Source organism: Lathyrus oleraceus, chromosome 7 (genome assembly GCF_024323335.1).
Source record: "Lathyrus oleraceus cultivar Zhongwan6 chromosome 7, CAAS_Psat_ZW6_1.0, whole genome shotgun sequence".
In the NCBI taxonomy this organism is placed as follows: Eukaryota; Viridiplantae; Streptophyta; class Magnoliopsida; order Fabales; family Fabaceae; genus Lathyrus; species Lathyrus oleraceus.
The window spans coordinates 542,753,697-542,766,393 of NC_066585.1; the positions used below are offsets into that span (position 1 = coordinate 542,753,697).

Sequence of the window (12,697 nt, forward strand, 5' to 3'; positions counted from 1 at the left end):
TTTCATTTGTGTATAGTGAGGGACCACATCTGTTTTCCTCAATAAAAAAGTGAATATTAAAAAAATTTAAAAAATATATTCCTAGCACTAATCCAACCAAAACACAGATGAAGAAGAATAAAAAGTTGTTTTATAAAGAAATTTTGATATGGAAACCTGATAAAATTGATGAAATATATTATCAAGCACATTGTCTATGAATTCAGAATCTGAAACCAGTCAAAAACAAATAACCTTTTAATACATTTTTTATATCTTTGATTGCATGTCATAGCTATAAACTCTTCAATTTAATTTTGTTGAGTTGTATATTGACAATTTTTAGGGTTTTAAAGTCTTAATTTTAGTGTAATTCTGTGCTGCAAAACATGACTTATTGTACTAATATCATTGTTTTGAGAGATGATGATAGAGATACAATGAAGATGCTTAGACATGTTGGAAGAAAGCTTTCCCAAAACATGACGTATTCTTCTGTTGATCAGCTTTTTCAATTATTTGATGTAATTTCTATTCATTTTTTATATTTGCTTCATTTTTGTGTCATCAATTTTGCTGAATTTCTTTTCTTAACACTATCTTGTTGGTTATGACTAAGTCATAATTTGCTCATAAGTATGATTTAAACACACGTTTTAAACGGTGAATATAGGTACAATTGACCGAACTATGTGATCAAATTTCGTTATTTCTTTGCGTTTTTTGTATCAGTTTTTTTAATTTGAACTGGGATTTATGTTCTAACATATCTACATTCTAGATTTGTGATTTACAAATTGATCTTTTATCCTCTATCTGATTTTCATATCTATTGATATATGTTTACGTTTCTGCTGGATTTGTTTGTCATAAATTCAATTGCATATCTTGAATTGTTCTTCTGATCTTACAAGAGTAGTTGAGTTTTGAGTTTTTCCCCATTCTGTTTGGTGATTCTAACCTTTAGAAATTGGAGCTTGTATTATCAAACTTGAACCATGATCCACCCAAGAAAATTCAAGGATCAATTGTGCTTCCATTAAAGACTCTTATTTTTGATCAACCTTTGAGACACACGACGAGGATGCTATGATTTCGGTTACAGCTTGTCTCGCTGAGATTGCAAGAATTACAACACCAAATTTCCCTATGATGATGAACACATGAAGGTACTTGTTTTAACTTGATTTAATTTTTATTTTTCAATTAAAAATTTACGGATACTATATGTTATAGATAATGAATATAATGTTTTAATCATATCTTTTTGGTACAAATTGTACATAAACAAGAACGTTTTGATTATAAAATATTCATTATCTATAGTACAACTTGTACTATTTGGACAACAAATATATGATTATAAAATATTATATTCATCATTTATAGTATAATAAAAAGTATCCTTGAATTTTTAATTGAAAATTAAAAATTACATCTAGTTAAAACGTGTACCTTCAGTTGTTCTTCATTATAAGGGGTGTTGGGTGTTGTAATTCTTGTAATCTATGTAACTGAAATCTTAACATCCTATCTCAAAAGTTCATTCATCAAAAATAAGTGTCTTCATTGGAAGAACAAGTGATTCTTAAATATGCTAGGTGGGATCTTGATCTAAGTTTGATAATATTGTCTCCAATTTCTAAAAGATAGAATCACCAAACAAAAGGGGGAAAATCAGAATTTAATCACTCTTAGAATTACATGTTACTTGCATAGAGCAATTGAACTTATACAATTGAATTAATGACAAACAAATCAAGCATAAACATAAATCCTAGTTTAAAAAAACTGATAAAAAAACCGAAGGAAAATAAAAAAATATGATCACATAGTTTACAGATGAGTAGTTGTGTTTAAATACTAGACTTAGTTTACATCCCTACTCTAAATCGTACTTATCAGCAAACTATGAGTCCTAATCAGCAAGACAGTATTAAGAAAAGTAGATAAATCAATTCAACAAAATTCATGACAGAAAAATGAAGTAGAAAAATATATATGAAAAATAGAAGTTAGACACATTACATCAAGTAATTGAAGAAGCTGAGCTGACCAACAGAAAATGTCAGTTTTTGGATAACTTTCTACCAACATATCTAAGCTTCTTCACTATATCATCATCATCACTATAAGCAATCACTATAAGCTATGTTTTGCTCAATGCACACACTAAAATTAAGCACTTTATAACCCTAAAAGTGACAATATACAGTTCAACAAAACTCAATTTAAGAGTTTTTTTATAATATTAATAGATAAATATATTTTTTTCATTTCTCAATATCTTATTGTCATATTTATAATTAAGTATGCAAAATTAGAGAATAATAAATCAGTCGAAGAATAATAAATCAAGTAGCCTAAAAATGTATACTTTCTTAAGAGTATAACTTTGAGAAAACAATACTATTCACATAAAGCATGCTTTTTATGATGAGATATAAAAAGGAGTGTGTACCTGATAAGAAATTATGAAGTTTTGATGAGATAAATAAAATATCATAACGTTGATTAATGAGAGTATTAGCAAATTTAATGAGGCTGTAAATTCTAAAGATGACTTGATTTGATTTAACCATTCTCCTCTTACAAAGTTCTTTTTCCACGAAGTTGTTGGATTATCCTTTAAGCTTCGAATGTTTACATCATTGTAGCATTAGACGACACTTCTGCAATAATATTAAACATATAGATTTATTCTTTAAAATGGGTGATCAACTAGAGGCTTGAAAAAAATGACACTTTCATTAGAGCTCTCCAAATTATAGATGAAATAAATTTAAATATATGAAATATTAATAAATTTAAATATATGAAATATTAGTGCTCCAATCTCGATGTTGAATTTATAAAATATTCAAACCAAACCATATTCTAATGTTACTAATAAGTTTACAAAGAATTGCAAAAATATATATTGAAAATTTTGAGATAATTCATGAACTAACTTTAGAATGAGTCCAATATTGTGTTAGGGAATAAGAGACTATCTGAGCCTAATTCTTTAATAAATCCATAAGAAGATTATGAACACTCTTAAATGAATAAGGAATGAAGTACTAAAAAATCATCTTGATCCAAAACAAAGTTTGTGATATTAGATAATTTTTACACATTTTAATAACTCAACTTTCAAAAAAGATATGAGCAGGTCAAAGCCTAAAAATTCTTGTGAGACTCTAACTTCTTAGGTGGACAATAGAAACATTTTAAAACATGTTCAATCTAAATAAAATAAAACTATGATAACTATAATGATTTTCTATCTTAGAGAAATTACACTTTCATCGAAAAAATTATACTACTAAATTCTAAAGATATAATTAAAACTCGTGATGTTTTTGTTTCTAAACCTAAAGAAGGTGAGAATACTGATCTCCCCGCTTTAAGCTAAACATTTATGATAGACTCTACACACAAAGAGGTCGACAAAGGAAAATTATATCATCTAGACTAATTTTTTCTAGAAAATTGAACTTAATATATTATAGAAATCTACTAATTAAATCAATCGTATAATGAAATCTAAAATAAAATTCAAGAAATTGATATTCTCGCCATTCAAACCATGAAAATACTTCTAAAATTTGATATCATCTATAATAATGACAAATCATCATACTCAAACACATAATAAAATGCAAGAGAATGAACAACTACTAACTACGAAAGCGTATAAACAACTATGAAGATATTAGTGTATATTGAATAATAACTAAACATGAAAGTAGTTATAAAATGGTTTTAAAATGTACCTTTTTAGCTGAGCTCCGACTTGACCAACCTTAGACCCCTTCAACAAAATATTTATTATGTACAAACCCATCATGACTTCTTATTTCAGAAGATGGGTCGTGACTATTCGTTATCACATTAGTCGCTTATGATTATATTTAACGGGTTTGTGAATTCATGAAATTAATCTTCAATCGATGTGGGACTCGTAAACACATATACAATTAAGCTTTAAATGAAATACAACCACTTCGTCTAAGTTCTTATATTAACTATATAAATAACCATAATCAAGCCGACTACCATCTACTATCAAAATATGATCGTATATGTCAAGAAAATATATGTTAGATATGAAACATTATCAAGATGTATTTTAGTGTTATACGCCTTAAGATAACTTAATATTGTTTTTTATTGATTTTAAATTAATAATAGTAAAATTAAAATATTAAAATTAAAAGATGGCTATGTGGTGTAGTGACGGAGACTCTCGATATTTATTCAAAGTTAATCGGCTTGAATCATGATTAGAACATTTTTTGAATTTATTTGTTAAAATTGATAAAATATATTGGCAAAAGATATTGTCATAACCTAATTTTAAACCCTAAGATTCCATCATCATTTGTATCGTTTGCATGACATTTAGCATCTTTGCATTAGTAACCTATTGAAAATACAAAAAGATTTTCTACTTTGTTTGTCTTAAGCTAGGGTTTTGCACCAAGAGCTTTCAAAGATTGATCAATCAAGACTTGGAATGAGTTTCAACATTTCAAATTCTTCATCCTTCCCAAGTGATCAAGTAAGTTCCATCAACAAGAATCAAGTTCAAGATCGTTCCATCTCAAATTCATCAAGGCCAGAGTTCATCTAATACCCTCAACTAGGGTTTTGACCCAAAGTCAACTGGTTAACTTTTTAGCTAAGGCATGATCCCAAAGCTTGAAGTATGGCTCAAAGATTTCAAACACATAATAAGTTATCCACTCACATCATATAATGTTCCCAAGAGATCACATTCATTAAAGATTGCAAGAGTTGGATTCATCTGATACAAGTCAACTGAGGCAAAGTCAAAGTTTGACTTTTGATATTTTTGGTCAACCATGGACTTATCAACTCAAGGATCATGACAATATGGTTGTGGGAAGAATTTTATCAATAGAAAATAAGAAATTGGAGGTTAGTTGCAAAAAGGTCAAGATTTGGTTTTGTAAATTTTTCTAAGTTATGAAAAAAATACATATTCAAGTACCTAACTTTCCAAGTCCATAACTTGTGATCCAAGCCAACATTTTCTTTGATCAAATTTTCAGATTAAAGGTCTTACTTCATACTTCAACTTTGTCTTTGATGATTGATTCCCAGAAAATGCAAGGATTTCAAGTTATGAAACCATGAAGTTGGTACCATAAAATTGAAACACTTATAAAAATTTTCAACCAAATCTGCCTTCAAAAAGTGACTTACTTAATCATCATTTTACACCATGATCCATATTGATTCAAGGAAAACTCCCAACATGAATGTTGTAGATGATTATCTTAGCTTTCCAAAAAGTCGAAGAGCATGAAATTATCATATTTGAACTAGGAGTTTCGAAGAGATAAAGTTGGCTCTCCAAATTGGAAATTTGGGTCATTTTCATGGCAAGTTCATCATGCAACCTTGAGCCAAAGTTACATAATCTTACTTTGCAGGATATCTTGCTTCTAAATCTCACTCTAATCATAATATCACACACGCTTTTGAGCCATTATCCAAGCAACCAATCCATTACACAATGAATCATTCCATTGTTGGCATTAAGGTTACACTTTCATTTGTGTAAAGTGGCCTTAACCCAACATTAAGTACCATTGAGCTCCCAAATGGCTTTGGCTCTGAGACATACCAACTCTAAACCTCAAGTCAACTCCTACACTTTAGACAAAGCTCAAAAAAACACTCCATGCACCCCATGCTTTTGCCATGCTTCCCACTTGGTGTTTTATGCAAGAACCAATCAAGCAAGCAAACCAGTACAAACCACAACTATTTTATGATATCTAAAGCTTATTGAACCCTCAAGAATCATTATAATTGAGGACAAAGCCTCAACTATCCACACATCAATCTCATCAAGCAAAACTTCATTTTTGCAAGCTTTTGACCTTAACCTCCATTTCTCTCATCTTGCTCGTGCATTCTTCCAACCAAGGGTTCCAATCACCTTCTGGGAGTTCATAAGCATTATGAGAAGCATAAAACATTAGCTTGAAGTGGTATTGAAGAGGCATTGGACCTTGCTCCAATAGGTATATTCTTGCACTTCGAAACTCACTATACATGCATCATTTCCATGTGATTTCTGAAGCAAATATGTAACATTTATTGTGTTAAGATTGATCATTAACTCACATGTCATTCATCTTGTTATTTATGTGAATTCAAGTTGCATGAAACCTAAAGTTACAATTATAGTTTTGGCCTTCTTGCATCTTCATCTTTAAGTATTAGCTAAAATCTATCGTACCATTGTGTTCCTTACATTTTTCTAAGAAATTTGGATCTTTATTTCATGAAAAATGGTTGAGAAATGAGAGAAATATGATTGATGGAAGATTTGAAAAATAATGAAAGAAAAAAATGAAAATAAGAAGCTAGAGGTTTAAGAAGATGCTGACATGGCATGGAAAAGTCAAATCGAACACGTTTTTATAATATATACAATTCTTTGTATTATAATGAACGAATGTATAGTCACCCTAGTGGTAGAAGCACGTGCCCTAAGCCACTTATAACCAAAAGGTCTGGGATTTGAATCTCCCTCACCCAAGACTTTGGTTTTTCTTATTTTTCCAAACAGTTCATGGAACCCCAAGGACGCGGGTTCGAGCCTGGCCAGTGTAATATTTATTTTTTCTCACTTGTTAAATGTTCAATTTTCTTCATAGCTTCAAATATCCATAACTTCATGATCCCTTAACATTTTTGACCCATTATTTTTTCCATGTGTTCATAAGAATGTCTATTTTATGAATCCACAAAAAAAAATCCCAAAAATAATATTTATTTTGACCATTTTTATTAGGTAGAAAACTAGTGCATTTTATGTTGTTTTTAGGTCTTATAATAGATTTTCTTTTATTGTTTCTATGTCCTATTTGATCATAGATGTTTGTGTGACCAATGTATATTTTTTTGGTCTTGTTTGATGTTGGTAGCACTTTGTTTGCTTAAACATGATCATATTTTGGATACTATTCCATGTTTAAATGGCCTTGTTTTAAAATATTAGTGATTGATTATTTAGATGAATCTTTTGAAGCATCTTGATGCATGATTAGGGTTTCCACTTAAGCTTGGTCTTATCATGAACTTTGATTCAAGTTTAATGTTTATTTTGTGAATACTTATAATGTGATGCATGTTTGACATAAATTGATTCATGTTGTGGTTACCATGTACCAATGAATGCTTTTACCTTGTCAAATATGATTTTGTCTTCACCATCAATATGTTGTGTCTTGTGATGTTATGTGAAACTTCGTCATGTCTTGTTTATGTTTATCTCAATGCCTAAAAACCATGAACAATATTGTCATCCATACCTCACTCACCTTGTGATTGTCATTGTATTTACCCATATTTTGTGCCTTAATGTTAATGCATGTTCAACCTTGTTATTGTTTATATCCAAGGGAAAGGAATCATGACATTCTTGTCATTTTGCATCTGTGTGTTCATCTGCATCCTATACAACTTCACTTCCCCTTAATCTAAAACTTCTAGATACAATATTAGGTTCCCCTCAATATAAACCTTATGATTATATATCTCTCTCTCCTTTTCATAACCACTTTCATAATAAACTTTGACTTGTCTCTTTCTCATAAAATCAACCCCAACAAACCCCTTCTTACTTTTGAACCCGAACTGCGAGGTTTTGATGCTTCACGAGTACATAGGCATAAGACTTAATGTCTTTCCAAATCATAAAACAATAAAAAGATGTTCTTTTTCTCATATCCCCAATAAAATAGCAAACCATTTTAAACCAAACACATACATTTAAAAGGTTCCTGTAGAGTACTACAGATGATTAGGGTGCTAATACCTTCCCTTTTTATAATACCCTGTATTTCCTTAAATACCCAAATTCCTATTAATTGAGATCAATTGAGTTCCTATATGCTCTAAAAGTTGTCAATTGAGATAAATAGAGTAAATAGTGAATTCAAGTTGACTTCATTAATTGAGACTGACCTTTTATTAATTGGGACATTTTGGTAACATTAATAATGGGTCAATAGCTCTGGTAGAACAAATATTATGGTTAGTACCACTTAAGATATTTGTTTCTACCCACCTCCTAACCACACATATGATCCATGGCTTGTGGTCCACATGTTACTATCTCTTACCACCTACCATAAGCCACTTCATTTCTCAATGTATCATAAAGGATAATGGAGAAAATAAGAAGCTCAAGAGAGGAAGAGAAAACAAGCTAGTGGAGAATAAGAAGAAGAAGAAGAAATCTCGGAACCAACATCATCATCTCCATCATCATTATCTCATCTTCAACAACTTCTCCTCTTCCATTTCTTGAGTTGGATTCTAGTTAGAAACCCTAGGATTTCTAGGAGATTAGGGTTGTAGAATGATATATAAATCATGAAAATCCATGCTATATGATGAATATTTCTCTTGATTTTATTGATTTCCATGAACATGTGTTTTGGTATGTTCTTCATGATTGTTGTGATTACATTATTTATTGTGGTTATGGTTAAATGATTGGTTGTGGTTATGACCTTGAAATCCTTGTGGTTATGAACTTGGAATCCTTGATATATATGTGTGTGTATATGAGCATGTAGTATGATGGGTTTTGTTGGAAGAAGAAGTGGATGGTTTGTTAGAAGTGAAGTAATAGAGGAAATGGTGCTTTGGGAAGTGAAAATGTGGAAATGTGAGAGGACCAATCGATTGGTCCCTATCACCAATCGATTTGCACAACCCTTTTGTTTTACAGAAAATGTAATTTTAGCAGGACCAATCGATTGACAGTGTATTACAATCGATTGCACAAACTTTCTGCTTTGGAACAGTGGAAAATTTTAGTGAGCCAATCGATTGACACTGAGGATCAACCAATTGATCCTTTGCAAACTTTGAAAAACAGAAATGTGAGAGGAACCAATCACTTGGGCTTCCCCAACCAATTGATTGACATATGTTAAAAACTTCAAAATCCATTTCTTAAGTGTTTCTAAGTGCATTCTTCCAACCATTAATCATTTATGATGCTATGCTTGTGTTGAATACATGTTAATGGTGAAAATTACATGATGAATCTAGTAAGTTAACCTAGGATTGGTATTAGGCCATGAGTTAGGTTTATAACTTAGATAACATTGGACGATGGTATTCATTCGTACGACGCTTATGTGGAAGTCATGGACGAATGGTTGCCATGATTGAGAATGAGACGCATTGTATGGAACATGCCATGTTATTGTTTGTGTATTATGGTGAATGAAGTCACCTGTGATCGATCGATCTTGTTATGGTTCATGGAACCGATCATGTATTTAGATTATGTGTTTTTCTATGATGGTGCACATCTCTATTTGGTACGCTTAGATGATTAAGCATTGAGATGTGAGACCGATGATCTGTTCCTTAATTGGGTTTGAGTCCCAACCACGACAGACGTGGGTGAAAGGTGGACGCCTAAATGGGTTAGATTCCCACACGGTGAAAGAGACCCTAAGTGGGTTAGAGTCCCATACGGGTGACGGTCGCTTGAACTGGGGATTAAGCCTCATAGAGGACCCGATATCCATCGTGAAATTCGAAACATACGAGCATGCATGAATCAGGCATAGCTTAGACGTAAGTCTGTTCGGGAATTAATGTTTCGTGATCTGAATAATGATCGTGGTTGAGTTGTGAGAGTTCAGGTGCATGTTGCCATATATTGCGAGTTAATTTTCCCATTGCTTAAGTCTTCGTTCCCATGTTGACTTGAGTTGAATATTGATTAGAAAACCCTGTAGAGCAGAGTGGACCCATAAGATAGGGAACCCACTGAGATTATTATCTCACCCCATGTTGTTGATTATTTTTCTGGTGGTTCTGAGTAGGCGAATGGTAAGGACAAGATAGAGTGATGTTTTGCTTACCTGATGATTGGATGGCTTTTTTCGCTGTGTGGATATTTTGGGATCATTGTTTAATGATCTAGCTCCTAGTAGTTTTATTTTGGGAACTTTTGTGTAAATTTTGTGCCATGTTATGTTTCTTTTGGGCATGTATGTATATGTACACTGTGCTGCTAGGCACTTATGTATTTCAGTATCAGTTTTACACTATGTATAATATGTATTCTAGACATATATTATATGTGGGTGTTACAGTTGGTATCAGAGCAGGTCGTATCCTCGACCTAGCCATGAAATATTATAAGTATTTCTTTCTACCTCATATGTGGGTTGTCATCATTGTCCTTGGTGTTATATTCATAGTATTGAGCCTGATTAACTTAATCCTATTTGTATGACATTTAGGATCATGGCTGACAGACGCAGAGGTCGTGGTAGACCCAGAACCCAAAATTCAGACTCTGAACCGCCAAGTTGTAGTGAAGGTTTTCAATGGCCTCAATTTGTGCAACAGATGCAACAGTAATAGAACCAATTCATGCAACAGTGAATGGTGGTATACATCCTCAAGGGGTTCCACAAGGAACTGCAGGTGGTAGTTTCCGAGAATTCTTCCGCATGAATCCTCCTGAATTCCATGGTGGGTTGAATCCTGTGAAGGCTCAGGAGTGGATAACCAGCATGGAAAGGATTTTTCAAATAGTGCTTCGTAGTGAAGAGAATAAGGTTTTGTTTGCTTCTCACATGATGAAGGGTCCAGCTGTGAGATGGTGGGAGAGTGCTTCGACTCTTATGACCAATCAAGGAGTACCTAGAGATTAGGAGCATTTTAAGACTATCTTCCTGGATAAGTATTTTCCTAGTTCTTTGAGGACTCAGAAAGAGTTTGAGTTTCAACAGCTTAGGCAGGGTACTATGACAGTAGTTGCATATGCTGAGAAGTTCGAAGATATGGCTGCTTACTCTAGACAAGCCATGTATGCACCTGATGAGAGGTGGAAGATTGATCAGTTTCTTTCTGGTCTAAGGGGTGAAATTTCTCATAGTGTTTCTCAAAGGGAATTCACTACTTATGATGAATTATTAAGGCAATGCTATGTGGCTGAGAACAGTTTGAAGAAAGTTCAAGAAGAAAGGGATCAGTATAGGAGTAGACAGAGAGACCAAGGGAGGCCAGGTAGCCAGTTCAGGCCTAGACCTCAGGCTTTCAAAGGAAAACATGTGCAACATGCAATACCTAACCATCCACCTCAATGTCAGGTGTGTAAGAAGTCTCATTTTGGAAGATGTGCTGGAAGTGGAGTTAGGTGTTTTACTTGTCAGAGGGAGGGACACATGTCTAGGGAATGTCCTCAGAATAAGAATCAGATGCAGGGGAGGAGCACCAGTCGAGTTTACACTTTGGATGCAAGGAAGGCTAAGAGCAACAATTCCTTAATTGTTGGTACATGTCTCGTCAATGATCATCCTTGTTTTTTATTGTTTGATTATGGGGCGACGCACTCTTTTGTATCAATTCAGTGCATGAAGCATCTTGGTTTGTAAGCAATTCCATTGTCTCCTCCTATGGTGGTTACTACCTCCATGGATGATGTAGTTGAGACACTGTTGATTTGTGAAAATTGTTCGCTCTCGGTGAATGGTAGAATTTTCCAGATTGATCTCATTTGTTTACCACTTAAGAAGGTTGATGTGGTTTTGGGGATGGACTGGATTTCCGCCAATTCGGTGTTTATTGGATGCGAAGAGAAGTTGATTATCATTCCATCTAGTGAAGCTACTCCAAAGAATGTATTAACTACTATCTTGGAAGGTACGGTTGGCATGGTTAATTTCTTATTTGAGAAGGAAAAGTCAGTTCTCTTGGTACTTACCAAGGAATCTAGAGATAATTTGAGTGTTACGCAAATTCCTATCATTTGTGAATTTCCAGAAGTTTTCCCTGAGGATGTCACCTCTCTTCCTCCTGAAAGGTAAGTTGAATTCTCTATTGATCTGATACATGGGATGGCTCCAATCTCCGTTTCTCTGTATCACATGGCGCCACTCGAGTTGAGAGAGTTGAAGAATCAATTGGAAGAGTTGTTAACCAAGCATTTCATCCGACCTAGTGCCTCACCACGGGGAGCTCCAGTGTTATTAGTAAAGAAGAAGGATGGTAGCATGCGGATGTGTATTGATTATCGCCAGTTGAATAAAGTCACCATTAAGAACAAATATCCTCTGCCAAGGATAGACGATTTGTTAGACCAATTGAAAGGAGCCTGCATGTTCTTGAAGATTAATTTGCAATCGGGATATCATCAAATAAGAGTTAAGAGTTCGGATGTACCAAAGACCGTATTTAGAACCCAATATGGCCATTATGAGTTCCTTGTAATGCCGTTTGGTGTGACGAATGCCCCTGCTGTTTTCATGGACTATATGAGTCGGATATTTCAACCTTATTTGGACCAGTTCGTGGTGATCTTCATTGATGAATTTCTTATTTATTCTCATACTCCCCAAGAGCACGGAGAACACCTAAGGATTGTTCTATCTGTACTGCAAGAGAAGCAACTTTTTGCCAAGTTAAGTAAGTGTGAATTTTGGATGAACAAAGTGAGGTTTCTTGGTCATGTAATATCGCAAGGAGGAGTATCAGTGGATCCATCTAAAGTTGAATCAGTTATTAATTGGGAAAGACCGAAGAATACTTCCGAAGTCAGAAGTTTCTTAGGTTTGGCAGGTTATTATCGAAGGTTTATAAAGGGGTTTTCGCAGATAGCATTACCAATGACTAGACTTACCCGGAAGGAAATTTCTTTTAAATGTGATTCAAA

The 12,697-nt window shown here is 33.3% G+C and overlaps 1 protein-coding gene across 1 annotated transcript; it reads left to right on the forward strand.

The window, feature by feature from the left end:
• Nucleotides 1–10,367: 10,367 nt before the first annotated feature.
• Nucleotides 10,368–11,852, forward strand: LOC127104900 (uncharacterized). The gene is made up of 3 exons (XM_051042039.1): nucleotides 10,368–10,645; nucleotides 10,739–11,319; nucleotides 11,422–11,852. The coding sequence occupies exons 1-3, from the start codon at nucleotides 10,368–10,370 to the stop codon at nucleotides 11,850–11,852; spliced, it is 1,290 nt and encodes a 429-aa protein (XP_050897996.1).
• The last annotated feature ends 845 nt before the right edge of the window (nucleotides 11,853–12,697 follow it).